Consider the following 14987-nt stretch of genomic DNA (forward strand, 5'->3'; position numbering starts at 1 on the left):
AACCTCGGCGACGGGAAACGGTAATAATGTCAGGGACGGAAAAACGGGTCACCGAAACGTGGAAAAGCATGGTTTCCTGTGACTTTATGCATGGCAAGAGCAGCCTAGTACTGTTGACTGGGTGCAGGCGCCTAGGCGTCTCATATTTGCGAAGGCATCTAGAAGTGACAACACATACTTATGTGGTATTTTTTTGATGGCATTTGGGCCAGTCTCGTAACCATTTGGGCTTCCGAGTTAGGGAGGCATCGAAGTGATATAGGTTCTATATTTATCCAACTTGTAATTAATATATTAGCTCTAGCTAAAGTTAGATAGGAGTATGATGAGCCCGCAGAATTCTAGAAGCTCCGCGGATCTGTCGAGAATGTTAATTTGGTAGCCACAACCCTACAGGGGAGTAAATTTCCTCGCCATCAATTGTCAGTCTCGATACTAATAATATAATAATATTGCTCAGTGCGGTGACTCAGATTCAAATAGCTCATGGAAGGAATATGTATAGCTTTAAGTGTAAGTAAAACAAAATTAATAGCCTTTAGGCCTATTCAATAGGCGCATTATCCACCGTATACGCTTCATATCTTCAACTGGATGCACGTAATCAGTATCATGATTTTTCGTTCCAGGTACACGAACTTATATTTTTTAGGTTGGAAATCGATCTAATCTGTTTGGGAGTGCAATTTGAAACAGATTTGTGAGCCTATATAAATAGTTTCGTTTTTTGTTTTACTTGATGAGTCTTAGGTCCCTCCGAATCATATTCACTACCGAAGAAGATGCCCAGGATTCGAACCTACATTAAAACTGCGTCCCTAGCAATTTCACAAATAAAAGAAAACATCAATACGGTCTTACACTCAAAAAGAATGGCGGAAAAACGGGTGTTCACTAATTTCTACAGCCTAACAGGCGCAACAAACTTTCTGCATATGACAAAACCCTGTCCGCTATCCGATCCAAAGTTACCACAGCTTCCAACTATAACCGACCCTGCTATGATTTGGAATATCCGCGCCCTAGAATATGCTATCTCCCAGAACGCCGATCTTGAAATTTACAATAAGGCTCTCTTCCCACTTACGTGTATTAGTTGCAAGAATACAACTTTTATGATGGTAGAAGGGAAGGATGGCTGCCCTGGTTTGGAAGATAAGGGCGAATATGCCCTAAGATGTTCTGAAAAGGGTTGCAAAAATCATCTACACTTTTAATCTAGGTTATAGTGATCAACTTGCGTAGATTCAAACAGTCTCTACAAACCAGATCTAACTGTGAATAGAGCACACAAATATCTTTGATCTATTAATCGAAGTTGGCTCTGTGCCACTAGGTGTGGAAAATCACAAGTATAACTAGGGTTTATCATAGATACCGTTTCTATAAGCATTAGACCAGCGCCTTCAATTGAATTCATGAATAAATCAGAATTTAGCTATTGGAACTCTACTTCTGTGCACCGAAGCACAAGTACCTTCGGACTTAGGACCGTATATATACTTGAAACCTTTTTTTCCCGGTCATGATCACTGGTCTCATACCCAGACTACCTCTCTTTGTTGTTATCCGCGTCTGGTTTACCGGACGTGTTATCTTCATTCTCGTCATTATTATTATTTTTTCTTCGTCCCTGATTCACCGGCGCAGCAGCTCTTTTGGCTTGATCCTCTGCAGCCATTTTCTGGAGTATCCTACGAAGATCTCCCTTTTGTTCTTCAGTTCTAAACCCTAACTGTTCGATCGCCACCCCGAAGCCTATTTTTCTTAGCCACAGGCTCCGTCGTATATCCTGGAAATCGATGTTTGTTTGTCCTTCTTTGCCGCTGGAGCTACTCATCTTTATAGCTTTGGGGCGAGACCTCTGTGGTGATTATACTTGATATTTAAATTTATTAGTATTTATAGCCTGGGGATATCTGGAGTCTGGTTTGGAGAACTGTAGAGTACAGAGTAGTAAAAGAATTAGAACTTGAACATTGGACACCCGTACGCGTGCGTGAGGCTAAGTAGCTATGACTACCGAAGTCGATGTTCGATAGATAATTCAGTCTGAAATTCAACCCCCAAAAACAAAAACGAACAGCTGTACCTAGCTTATAAATATATAGCTTCGTCTTCTAGTAGTTCCTGATTTCCCCTTTCGAGACCAATTTTGTCTCATGCCTGTGAGGTTATACATATAAATACTTAAATACCTAATAATTAACCATACGAACGGTCTCTGACTTGCGAATTCTCCGTTATCAACAAGAATATAGAGGAGCATAAACTCGAGTCGTTTTGCTGATAATGAACTTATAAAGTTGGTCTCAAAGGTGAGAGGAATTTTGAGATTGCTCCTAGCATAGCGTCACGATATTGCCGCGCTTTGTGTATAACCTCTCAAGCAACTGATATATTTACCTAGGTAGTTGACGCGCGGAATAGATATATACCTTACTTATGAGCGCTGAATAAGTAGTTACAAGGAACAATATATTCAATGATGTGAAAAATGAATATAAAAGCCATATAAACCATGATAAGGGACCGCTAAGTATGAAAGACTCCGCCTGTCAAAAATAAAGAGGGGAAAAGCGGGCCTAGAATAAACTCTATCAATTCAGAAGCTTGAAACATGCAGAAAAGGCTAACTCCCAAGAAAAAACTCATTAAAATGCAAGATACAATTTATCGTAGAAGGTGAACGGATAAGATATTTATTCATGTTTCTGTTTCGCCGCATTATTTCGAGCGGCTTCCAAGCTTTTCCTCACTTGTTCTATGGGCTGTGTTTGAAGTCCACCACTAAGCCCTAATCCGAGTATCGTGGCAGTCCCTTGGCCTGTCGTCATTCCTTCTGCTAGGATATCGCTAGCCTCCGTATCTGCTTCATCATGACTGACCCTGCGTTTACCCTTCCCGGGTGGAGGAGGCTTTCCTAAGAAACTATCAATGACCTCCATCCTCCGCTTTTCTTCCTCAAACTCCTCTCGCTTTCGTTTCTCGACTGGGTCTTCCTCTTCGTCGCCGCTGTCGCTTGAGCAATCTCCTTTATCACTCCACACAGGGCTCATTGGTCGTTCCTTTGGTCTCCTGGGGGTTGCACTTCCAGAACTCCTCCCTTCCCTCTCATCGTCCTTAACAAGGAGAAATGCGTCTTCAACTTCACGTTCACCGCCCTTCCAGTGGTTCTTTTTATCCTCGGCCCCAAGGTGACCGGAAGAGGCAATAGGCGTGTCAATATCATATGCCCTCTCCTCTCCCGTTTCCTCATCGTCTCGGGACCGTGCCGCAACCGTATCTCCGAAATGTGTTTCAACTAGGTGTTTTACCACAGGCCACCCGTAAGCATTCGAGAACTCTCGACGGACGATAATATTATTGTGAGCATCTGGTTCAAGCCGAACCAGCACCTTTCTCCAACTGATTCCGTCGTGGAAGGCTCTTGCGATCTTTTCTTCGGGTTTTAAATTTTTGCCTGCGGTGGACTCTGACTTGATGCTTCCGGTTGGAGAATATGGATAGGTTGGGGAATGGGAACCATCCTTGAAAAAAGTTGGACTGGCTAGAACATTCAAATTCCCTGACGATTTTGATGCTGAAGGAGCGGTAGATGTTGTGGCGCTCGTGGGACTCGCAATATCGCTCGTCTCCGAGTTATAGGAGGCAGATCTGGATATCCGACCAGCCGTTTGCTTCTTTGCTGTTGTTGCAGGGACTGGTGGAATATCGGAAGGGTGGTAGACTCTGTCATGGAAAATTGTTCTCGGGCGAGTCTCCGGGTTGATCAAAAAGCTAAGGGGAGGAAGTGGCGGGTTTAAGATATCACCAGCTGCTTCCAATAAAGTCGTCCTTGGTGGTGCCATCATCTTTTCGTAATTGTCAGCGTCTGGACCATCGTCCGCAGCTGTCGCCTGGCCTCTTGCTGTTTTTGTCGGGTCATCTATTATGAGCGTTGGAGTAGTATCACCAGTGTTTGAAGAACCAGCTATTATTGTGCTCGATGATTGGGTTGCTAGATCACCGTTCGCCAAAGTTGTCGATGATGGTGTTGGCGTGATTGTAGAGGGTGAGTCGGCTAGGTTTTCAGTGATCTCAGGCTTGAAAGAGTTGGACGTCTGGGAGCTTGATAAACTTGGCTCACTGCCGTCAGCCAAGGGCCCGATTGTTTGCGATCTTGAAAGAATCCTTTGCAACTTCTTCTCATATCTTGCACCCGCATGTGGTCTAAAGAGGGTCCAGAAAGATGAGAATGCGGTCGGGGCTGGATGATCTGGCTTTGGAGAAGGTAGTATTTCTTGGCTATTAGAATACCTTCTCTGCACAGGTCCTTTGGTTAGGGGTGCTTCGCCGACTTGGTTTCCGCTCGATTCACTCTCCGCTATTGTGATCGAATCGACTGATGAGCGACGCTGCCAGGAGCGTCTTGGGGTGCTATTACCACTAGTAAGCTGCCCTAGGCCCCATCCTACCAGGCCGCTCACCTGTCCGATTGGCCCTTCGTTTGCCCGTCTGGCCTTCTCTACTCGTCCGAGGCCCTTCCAATCGAGGAATAACAAGCAAGATGTCCTTAATGGCACAACGCCATCGTTGACAACGTTTGCATAGATGGTTCGATTCCTGAACCGCTCCAGCACTTCGCGTGCAGGGCCCATCGGTAAGATCCTTAGTAATGGCTTTGATCCAGGTGCTTGCGACTCCTCACTCTTAACACTAGCGCTACTAGGCATTAGGTTAAATCCACTCATTGCCGAGGTAGCCATATTTGGTGCCCTCCATGTCAATCCTAGATCTTGGCCCGTTCGCCCAACCAAGCCAAAATCTAGCGCGAACTTAACATAAATCGGATTTTCGTTAGACAATCCCAAGAATGGAGTTGCAAGCGCTACAAAATTGATCGGTTGGATTTCTGTAAAGAAGTTTGGATCATGAGCGTGGATATATGCTATTGCGTATGTCTGTACCAGACCACCAAGAGAATGACCGATGAAACTAATGCTTGTGACCTTGTACCCTGCATTAGGATTAGGTTCATGCAAGTCATTAGTAGAGCTTCGCCAAAGTCCACTAGTTTTCTGGTTCCTCAAGCTCGTGGGAAGGGGACGATCTGGATATGCTAAGGAAAATGCGAATCGTGCCAGTCTCTTCCCGAGATATTTGATACCCCTCTCAGTCCGGCAAACATTACCGTGGAATCCTCGGGTTATGACTTGCTCTTCGTCATCGTCATCCGAATCTTCATCCTCTTCGACTTGTTCAACGTCGCCGGTTGCGACCCCTATATCCACCTCTTCCGGTTCCTTGCCCTGCCGCCGTTTCCGCCTTCGAGCTTCACGCAACTCCTTTGTAGTTTTGTCAATGGACTCTTTCACGAAAAGCATATCGGCTCCGCAGTTGGAATGAATCCCATGCGTTATCAGGACTAAGTGCACCTTCTTAGGTCCTTTATTTGTCTTTCGCTCCTTCTTAAACCCTTTCCCGCTAGACACCAGCTTACTCTGTTGTTCTCCGGGGAAAGGAGGTAGGTTCCAAAGTTGTTGTGTATTCATTACTGAAAACTCAACCGCATTTGAAAAGGTTCCTTGCTCAAACCCGGTACCGTAGATAGTCAGGGATCTCTCATCTCTTGCAATCGCCAAATCAAAGTTTGTTTTGGCTGATGCTGAAAAGATCATTTGCGAAATAACTTCGATAATCCAAGTGACTTTTTCTTCTTCCTTGTTCGTGCCTCCAACTCGATCTCCAATCCTGTGTCCAGGGTTCGCCCTTCGTTCTCTCTCTCTAGCCATAACCTCTCTCCTCATTGTCGCAGGAACTGGCAGCTCACATTCCCAAGTGCTGCCAGCTTTGAGATTCGGTTCAAACTCAGGGTATCCACCTTCTTCTCGGGGATTGATAACGGGTGACCAGTGATCATAGTTTTCGGACTTAACGGAGCAATAGAGGACAAAGGGGCCGTGGAGGTAGGCGGCTCGGAGAGGTATAGCTTCCGTGTTCTTAATTCGAAGGTGTAGAGACGTAGGAAGAGGTAGTATTCGGTCACGCGATGGGTAATATGTTACCTTGTAGCTATAAGGATGTCATATCAATATACGTTATGGAAGAAATTAGATCGGAGGCACAGCATACCGCAAAATCTCGCCAATCTTAACACTTCCAGTTGTGTGTAAAAGCAACATATCTGCTTCTTTACGAGTAGCCTCGTGGTGTAGTAGAAGACTCCTCCTAGCGAGTGATTCGTTTGTGACGAAAGGTTCGGTGTGAAGATGAGACGGATGAGCCGGACTGTTGACGATAGCGGCGACAGTCGGTGAAGGTGCCCGTAGACCTTGAAGAAAGTTCATTAGAATACTGGACAACAGAAGGCCTCCGTGTAGTCCAAAAGGACTACTCGTCGCACCCTATCTTTGAATAAACTTGGTCACGGGTTCAGCCGGTAGTTGTCGCTTGGTGCGACAGGATTGGAGAATATCGTTTCGGATTTTGGAAATCTGACCGCCGCCTAATGTAATGATGCAAAAATGTTAAGGCGACAACCTCGCTGGAATAGCAGAGGGCGAAGGATAGATAATCGTGGAATAGCGCAGATGAATGCTCATGATGCTGCGATCAAAGCTGGAAATAGGGGTCCTTTGAGCTGCGACCATCAAGGCCGGCTGGCTGACTAGACCGGTCAGGCACGAAAGAATGAGGTATGACGTCGGAACCGACCGCGATAAGTATCTCGACCACTCCGGAACTTTTGGCTTGTGAATGAAGCTAGAACGCCCTTTCTGACAGGCGCCTTAGATGCAGGTCAGATGCCAGATGATGTCGGTGAGCAAAATAAGATTTATTGGCACCTCCTTTTCGGTAGCTGTAGGCGGCGGCGTATGCTTGTTCCGGATGCTTTGTAGTTCCGAGCCCATGGCTGCTGGCCGTGGTCACATTCGGACCTCTCTCGATCTCAGCTGCACAGCCCCACGCCCGATTAGGAAGTCCTAACGCCACACAACACACTAAATCCAACACTTGTATATTCCCGTAAGACGTCGGAGGGCGTGTTTTGTATTGGATTTATGTCCACTCAAAACAAGCTAGGCCTCATACCACTAGGCAAGCTAAGTGCTTGGAGGAAGCTTGAATTCGAAACATGAGCGGTTTTCCAGCTTCGGATTTTGGACCAATTATAGGTGTGAGGAGGGGAGATTGCGCTCTACATCGTTAGGAGCATGGGCAGAGGTCAACAGAACTCAAGGAATCCGAACTTCAGAAGGGAACTCTAGAAAAACAGTCACACAATAATTTGATATTGGTTTAGAAATATTTGCTATTTCCTATTGCTTCCAGACTGGGATGCAATAACATCTAGCTTATGAAATAATTTCAAACTACAATTGGTCTAGATAGCACCTGTAGAAGTTAAAACTAGGACTAGAAGGTTCATCGTGAAACCGGAAGCTTCTAGTATAGAGACATACTTCCTTAATTATCATGCGGCTTTAGTTCCTCTTGAATTCCAGTTTCTTCTACTCTTTTAGAGTCTCTTGCGGGAAACATAAAGCAATCTTCCACTTGTGGTTACTTTAGTTCTCTCATACCTTAAGTTCACTCCCACATCTCCACAACCACATCTCCACAACCACATCTCCACAACCACATCTCCACAACCACATCTCCACAACCACGCACCACAATCTTCACTTCTCACGACGCGGCTGTGCAAGATAGAACAGAAGGTTCCCTCCTAGATATAATATCTTGGGAGGCAGTCTGCATTCGGAGCTACATCTTTTGGCTAATTCTACTGTCCCGAGAACGCGTCCGTCGACTTAAGAAGCACGACATTAGGTTGCCTGTTCCTCTGCAAACCGTCGTCACTTACCACTATCTCATTGCCTTTTTCGACGCAGCGTCCTTCGGTGGAGCTACCGTTCTATCGAATAAGTTGCTTAGAGAAGAGCTAGACTCAATATAGGTAGGAAACCCAGCCTCCATATATAACATATTATTTAAGCACCCCATCAAGACCAAAATTGACCTGAACGACAAACGTGGTTAAGGAGCAGACGTCCCAGCTTCCACTAGAAGTTTCCAAAAAATCTAGACTCTTTCATCAGCTTGAGAGGTCTAGCCACCATACCTGATCAAAACCTTCTCCTACTGCAACTGCAACCTTCTTCTACGACTACCGAATACCACCACCATAATCTTGGCATGGGCAGATACTCCTTTACGTTTATAACCCCGCCATTAGCCTGGGTTTTCGCCTCTAGCTTACGTTATTGGGATCTCATCGAGGTTGTGAGAAACATGACCCCATCCCATCGATAACTAAAGGCGCCACAGCTCATGACAGAACACGCACTTCGCTTCATAATTCTATACCAACTACACATATACGTATAAATGATCTAGATGGCACAGCATCGAGACATCCTACGACACCGCACAACCTATCTAATCCTTGTGGCGTCTAAAAAAATATGATTGAAGACGCAGCTCAGCTGCAGGGACAGCCGATTCTGTCTTGGAGTGGCTTATGTCTATAACTATCCAGTCGAAGTGAATTTCAGAGCTCCCATTATTGATGGTATTCAACTCGCTATCAGGATGCAGCTCTCATGCAGTTTCCCCAAAGGCTATGACATCAACTAAATAATATATACAGAATCTAATACAGATCCAGCCGATTCCCAAACCCCGAGACTGCCTTAACTGCAGTATCTATATATCTCCTAGACAGTTATTTTACTGTTTGTTATCTTAAATGTCTTCCAAAGGACCATGAATTTTTCGCACTGAGCTACAACCTCCCGGGCAAATTCCACAGAGTATCCCTACATCCAATTTTCTGGGGACAGGCTTCGTCGCCACTAAGTCTGTTGCCTGGCTGATGCATGTAGCGTGAAAGCCCATAGCCAAGAGTAAAATCGAACACCTTATATAAATTTATATAAGCAAACGAGATAATCAGGTACCAAGCCCCAAAGGGCCTTCATCCTACCTCAAATTAAAGTTCCCGGTTGCTCTTTATCAATGACAAATAAAGGACGGCCTAACATCTTATAGGACAGAAATAGCCAAAAAAATTTCCAATACCATCAAACCACTTGACAGGAACCTTCGAGCAAATGGTGCTCGGTCATATTCGAAATAAGCTTCACATCAGGCTAGTATATATAGCACTGGATTCATGAACTGGACCCTCAACGAGTCGACCGGTATCTCTGCGTCGCGTAAAACGAAAAAAAATGCAGTTGGAGTCAGCCCAAAACCAAAAATATAATATTCTTTAAAGTAATTATCCATGTGGAAGCCCATTCAAATGGTATCGCATAATAGCATAACGAATGCTATATCAAAATATATATAATTTCGCGGAATAATTGAAGGGCGCTGTCGACGCCATACCTTCCATAGATATTATAAAGATCATATATACATTTAAAACCCTATAAGAAAGCTTTTCGGCATATACGCATCACACTGTACTTCCTTCACCTGATGATTGAGGTTTCTTCCATATGATCTCGCTGAAAACCACAGATATCTAATTATAAATTAACACAAACCCTTTAATATTCAAACCTCTCTCCGCATTATTGAAGAGGACCGTGGATGTCCACACCCAAAAACGAACGAGTATATATAACCATCCGGTTTACGACAGATCCACTTTTATAATTTAATATATACTCCTCGTTAGATGACGAAGAAGCACCAACCTATATATGCAGCAAGTTTATCCGCCAGGTTTATGAATTTTCTCTAGCATTATAGATATATTTCATTATGAAAGCAATTAAGCAGTCAAGAAACTTGTACACGTGTACAAACCTGTCAATGTTGTACTATAGCCCGAAGATCGAAGATCCCGCACAGGAAACTTCGCCGTACGATACGGAAACTTAATTAGATATAACGTCATCCCTATATATAACAATGACAACAAAAAAGCTCTTATATAAGATTATTTAGATATCTGAGAGTCGGTGTATCCTATCACCAAACCTTCATATATCGGCAATAGCCTCATAGATTCCTATTCTATCAGGTTATGAGCCACGTATGTCTCCCAAGTTACCAGTTTACATTAGTTTACCCATAAGTTTTTCAGGTAAAAGCACTAATAATGCCTCCAAGACATGGCCTCATAAGTCCCTGTTCTATCATTCCAGAGCCCAAGAGAAACGAGTGTCAGATCCTTTGTGTATACGAACAGTAGAGGCTATTTCGAACGAATATGGTTCCCCTTCAATGCATCACATAATTGGAAAGCTAGAATCTCCAATCCAATCACCTTAGTTTCTAAAGCTATTTTAAAATTTTCAAACTGTGGTTCCATGTATAAAACCACACTATATGCTTTATATATCGATAGATCCGAGGAAGAAGTTTCAAGCGAGTCCAATTTGTTCTAGATGCCTTTAACGTATAACTAGGAATCTACACACCTATATAGCTAGTATCATGATGGCTCAAAAAGGAAAATTCGAAGAGGATTTCTATAGAATCCATGCATATACCCCGCAGAATTAAATATCTCTAAAATCTCTCAAATATTGAAATCCAAAGTCGAAACGACGAGATTTAAGGAATGTCCAGACCTAAGAGTAACGTAGCTCGTAGAAGGTCGATAACCTATCAATCCGTACTGAGAATCCTCTATATATACAGCTGACATTCGACGAATCTATTTAGTATTTATCCATACCTGTCCACAAATATAATTATACAAATATCTATCTGTAGCCAACTCTCTATACATCATTTACGAGTGTTCAGTCGATGTAATACTTCTCTATGAGCGGCTAGGAAAATAGTCGCAGAGGACTTGCTCGAAGGAATGGATATATATCGTTCCCAACTAGCAAACGTTCCAACAATATTATTCTATATAACGATAATAAACGAAAAAGCCGAAGTGCTATCCAAGGATTTAGCATATTCGGATTAAAGCCAAATCTATCGCCGAGGTATGGTAGGCAAATGTGATGAGAACGACACACTAGTACTAAAACGCCCTTTTAATTCGAACAGATGTTAAACGCATTACAGAACGCGCGATGGTTGCACCGAAAGAAGCCTCACGGATCTATTAATATTAAATACCGAAATATATATATGTATAACGTTATATACATAAAACATCAAATCGACGAAACAAAACACAGGGCAGAGATGAAAAACGCCGCCCAAATAATATTACAATTTGAAGTCACAGAAAATTAATAAAAACCAAAAACACACTAACAGAAGTCACATTATGCTCGTCGATACTCAATTTATTTACCTCGAAATTTTGATTTTTCTTTTATGCATATATCGCTAGATTCGATTAGAGCTCAAAAATCTAGTCATTAACCTAGCTTCGAAATTTTTGCTTTCCAGTGATAGAGTCTACTCCGAACATACATCTGACATACATACCTTATAAGCACCCTCAAAGATTCTCCAGACTCCTCGCTCATGTCAATCCCTAGATTCCTTTTCAAGGAACTTCCGCAGAAGGCAAGAATGGGTAAACATATCTAATCCACAGTATATTATATATATCACTAATTTCCAGGCGGTTAACAGCACTGCCCGTTGAATACTTTTCGACTAGAGTTCGCGCAGTTGAATGAGCCATACATATGACCTAATTCTACACTTCAAACTTAGGACATGCATGACCAATCCACAATATAATAATTACATCTCGAGCCTCGCAGGTCCCCGGCGATCATATGTCCGGAAAATGAAAAGGCCCGAGCTCGTGAAGAGATATATCTCCCAGGAAGTCGCAGATGCGTGCGCATATGCGAACGAGGCTGTCGAACCCGTATCATGTTCAATCATCCACCTACCTGAAGTTGGGAGGGATACTATGTATGCCTATTTCAACCTAAAGAAAAGGATATTTCAATGCCAGATATGTATATATATATCACGTTTAGTGAAAGTTCATGGAGAAATCCGCACATTGATCGTACTAGAAATATATAATATTGATACGAGATCCATCATATAATCATAATACCGGCCAGCAGACACTGGGAATGGTAAATCTAGGACACAAAGTTTCCTGAGTTCATGAGTTTCACCCTCGATATACTCACTGCTGACGAGTCGTTCCACAAAGCCATGTTTCTTACATATAATTATATATATATAAATATTCCACACAATGCGTCCCACTGCAGTACTGTTTGATGGCCAAACCCCCCCTTTCAAGGATCATTTAGGGGAAATAAGGGAATACTTGGAGGGGTAAATCGTGAGTCGCAGATACAGATGCTCTTCGAAATCCACCTTGCCAATGGGGGTCGGAGCAGTACAACTCCGGTGACCCAGCTACATGTACCTATTCCACCCATCTCTGTATGATCAAACCCAATCTTCCAAGAATTATATAACCCACCCACGAACGTCTACTAAAACTCATACTACAATCCCTAATACGACCAAATTGAGCAATCCTTACGATCAAATCGTCTTCATCCCTTAAGTTCATATTGTATATACTTACCTATACTCCGTCCTAAACATGCGCGCCTATAAACAATCACAACCGAACAATCATGTCCGAACTACCAACCTCCACGAATATGAGACTTTACCCCCCATGAACACGATACCAATCGAAAACCATGTGTCCACGCGGTACACCAAAAACCCACAGCGAAGAATGAATACTACACCCCAACTCCACGATACAGTATACGTACGAATATAGTATTCTGAACTTCGGACGAATATGCACCTATCTACTTTCCATATAATATAATATAAATATGTAAAAAACACCGACCCTTCGGAAGAGGATGTATGCCCCTAAAAAAGTAAAAGGGTGATGGCATGGGACCTATGCTGAAAAGAGGTGTACCAAAGATTTAGGAACGACGAATGGGCCGGTTTCGATGTGCACTGGTGGAGATGTTATTGTATAAATATTTGGAAATTCTGAATTAGGGTAATGTTTCGGGTTATCGACCCTTTGGGGACATGGAGATAGAGGTTTTATTTATATATTGTTACAGAGCCTTTGGATCATGACGGGGCGAGGGAGAGTGGTTGGATCGAGGTTGTGTATATATTGTAAGAACGGAAGGGAGAATAGCTCTCAGAGGGGATGGAGGTGATGTTTAATTCTGCGGAAGCGTGTTTTGATGAACTATTGTGATATATACCTAGGTACCTAGATCTATAGATTAGAAAATCGAGGAGTGTATTGGAAAGATGGTTAGATACCATATAAAATAGAAAAAAATATAATTCATCACATTAAAGTCAAAAAAGAACTAAACTAGTACTTGCTAAATCCACATAAAACCAAAGACCAAAATAAAAAATAAAAAAATAAAAAAGAGATGAAGAGGAAGTATATTCATCACAATTGACAGACAAGAAAAAGGCTCCAAAATGTCCACAAGAAAGAGGGATAGATAGATATATGGATGAGGGGGTCGTAATCAGATCATACAAAGAAAAAAGCATACTCCCAATGCCTGATACCAGAACAACAAAGACCAAGAGAAAATCTAACTTTTCCTCCAGTGAATCCCAGCTATAAGTTACTTATTTTGCATAGAGAAAAAGGAAGGGGGAGTGGGGGTTTAACAATAAAATGCATAGGTGTATATATGCCGAAAGAGTTATGCATGAATGAAGGATTGTCTCGAAAAGCACATTATAAAAAATCGTGCTATTTCTAATGTCCCTCATATCCCATATCCAAAAAAAAAAAAAAAAAAAAAAAAAAAGAATGAATCAATGAATGAATGTATGTCGTATGTGATATTTAAAATGTCTCTTCGGTGAAAACACTACTCCTCCCTGTATCCGTACTCCTCCTGACTTTATTCTCATCTCCAAATGGATTATTCCCCTTAGCAGCTCCACTAGCCGGTCCTCTATTCGCCGCAATATTGTATCCAGGTCTTGGACTTCTACTCCTACTTCTTCCTCTGGGTGGACTATCATCCTCTTCATCCCACCTTCCACCTCTTCCTCCACCAGAATTATTCCCATTATTCTTATTATTATTATTATTATGCCTCGAAGTATTCGTATCAACCCTCAACCCCATCTCAGCATCTTCCTCATAATAACCTCCATAACCCCTAGAATCCCAAGCCCCCTCATCCTCTCCTAAAGGTCCAAACTCTCCCCTCGAATTCGCCTTCTTCTTGCCGAATATACCCAAGAATTTACCATTATTCCCATTCCCACCGTTAGGGTTTTGGGAGGAGAGTTTGTGACGATTACTACTACGGGGACCCGTGGATTGGTAGACGGGGTTCGAGGATGGCGGACGGAAGTAGGCGATTAATGGCGGGGAGGGGAGACCTAGTCTTCTGGCGCGGAGGTTTAGGTGGATTACCCAGATTAGACAGCCGAGGAGGACGCCGCCGGCGATGACGATTAGGAGGATCGCGAAGGAGGAGAGCATGGCTCTTTTAATCCTTTTATTGCTTTATCTATTTTTCTGGGTGGAGGATATGTGGTGGGCGGATGTGTGTGGGTTTGGTTCAGGGGTGGGTGTGTGGTCTTTTTTTATCGGTACGGGTGGATGGGGACGGTGGGTGGGTATTGTTGGAAAGGGAGAGTTTAGATGATCATGCTGAGATGATGATGATGATGATGAAGATGAAGTTGATAGTGACGTTGGAAGCTGGAAGGGTAGAGATCGTGGATGATGATGGTTGTAGTTGTAGAATGTCGGGATGGATGGAGTAGGTGGACTGGGAGGGATAAGCTGAAGTGGTCGCGGAAGAGCTAGGACCAGCTCTGTCTCTGTCTGTGTCTGTTCCGTTAGGGGAGATGTCTGTGACGTTGTTGGTTGGCGCAAACTGTGTGTGTTGCGACGGCACTGAACCTCTCCGAGAGCCTCAAAGCGTGTGTGACAGAAGGGAAAAGACAGATGTTAAGATCTCAAAACAGTCGCATCCATCTCATATAAAAAATAAATAAAAATATATGTATATAAGAATACAAGAGAAAGTCAATCGACTGAAGAAAAAAATAAAATAAAAATA

General features: G+C 43.0%; 3 protein-coding genes across 3 annotated transcripts; 1 reads left to right on the plus strand and 2 right to left on the minus strand.

Moving 5' to 3' along the window:
- Positions 1 to 872: 872 nt before the first annotated feature.
- Positions 873 to 1217, plus strand: AOL_s00043g174 (uncharacterized protein; the record flags this gene model as incomplete). Its single annotated transcript, XM_011120661.1, has 1 exon — positions 873 to 1217. One exon carries the CDS (start codon positions 873 to 875, stop codon positions 1215 to 1217), a length of 345 nt encoding a protein of 114 aa, XP_011118963.1.
- A 1485-nt stretch (positions 1218 to 2702) lies between these two features.
- AOL_s00043g175 (uncharacterized protein) lies at positions 2703 to 6329 on the minus strand (the record flags this gene model as incomplete). Its single annotated transcript, XM_011120662.1, has 2 exons — positions 2703 to 6054; positions 6115 to 6329. The coding sequence occupies 2 exons, from the start codon at positions 6327 to 6329 to the stop codon at positions 2703 to 2705; spliced, it is 3567 nt and encodes a 1188-aa protein (XP_011118964.1).
- A 7421-nt stretch (positions 6330 to 13750) lies between these two features.
- AOL_s00043g176 (uncharacterized protein) lies at positions 13751 to 14401 on the minus strand (the record flags this gene model as incomplete). Its single annotated transcript, XM_011120663.1, has 1 exon — positions 13751 to 14401. One exon carries the CDS (start codon positions 14399 to 14401, stop codon positions 13751 to 13753), a length of 651 nt encoding a protein of 216 aa, XP_011118965.1.
- Positions 14402 to 14987: the final 586 nt, after the last annotated feature.

This window comes from Orbilia oligospora, assembly GCF_000225545.1.
Source record: "Orbilia oligospora ATCC 24927 unplaced genomic scaffold scaffold00043, whole genome shotgun sequence".
NCBI lineage: Eukaryota > Fungi > Ascomycota > Orbiliomycetes > Orbiliales > Orbiliaceae > Orbilia > Orbilia oligospora.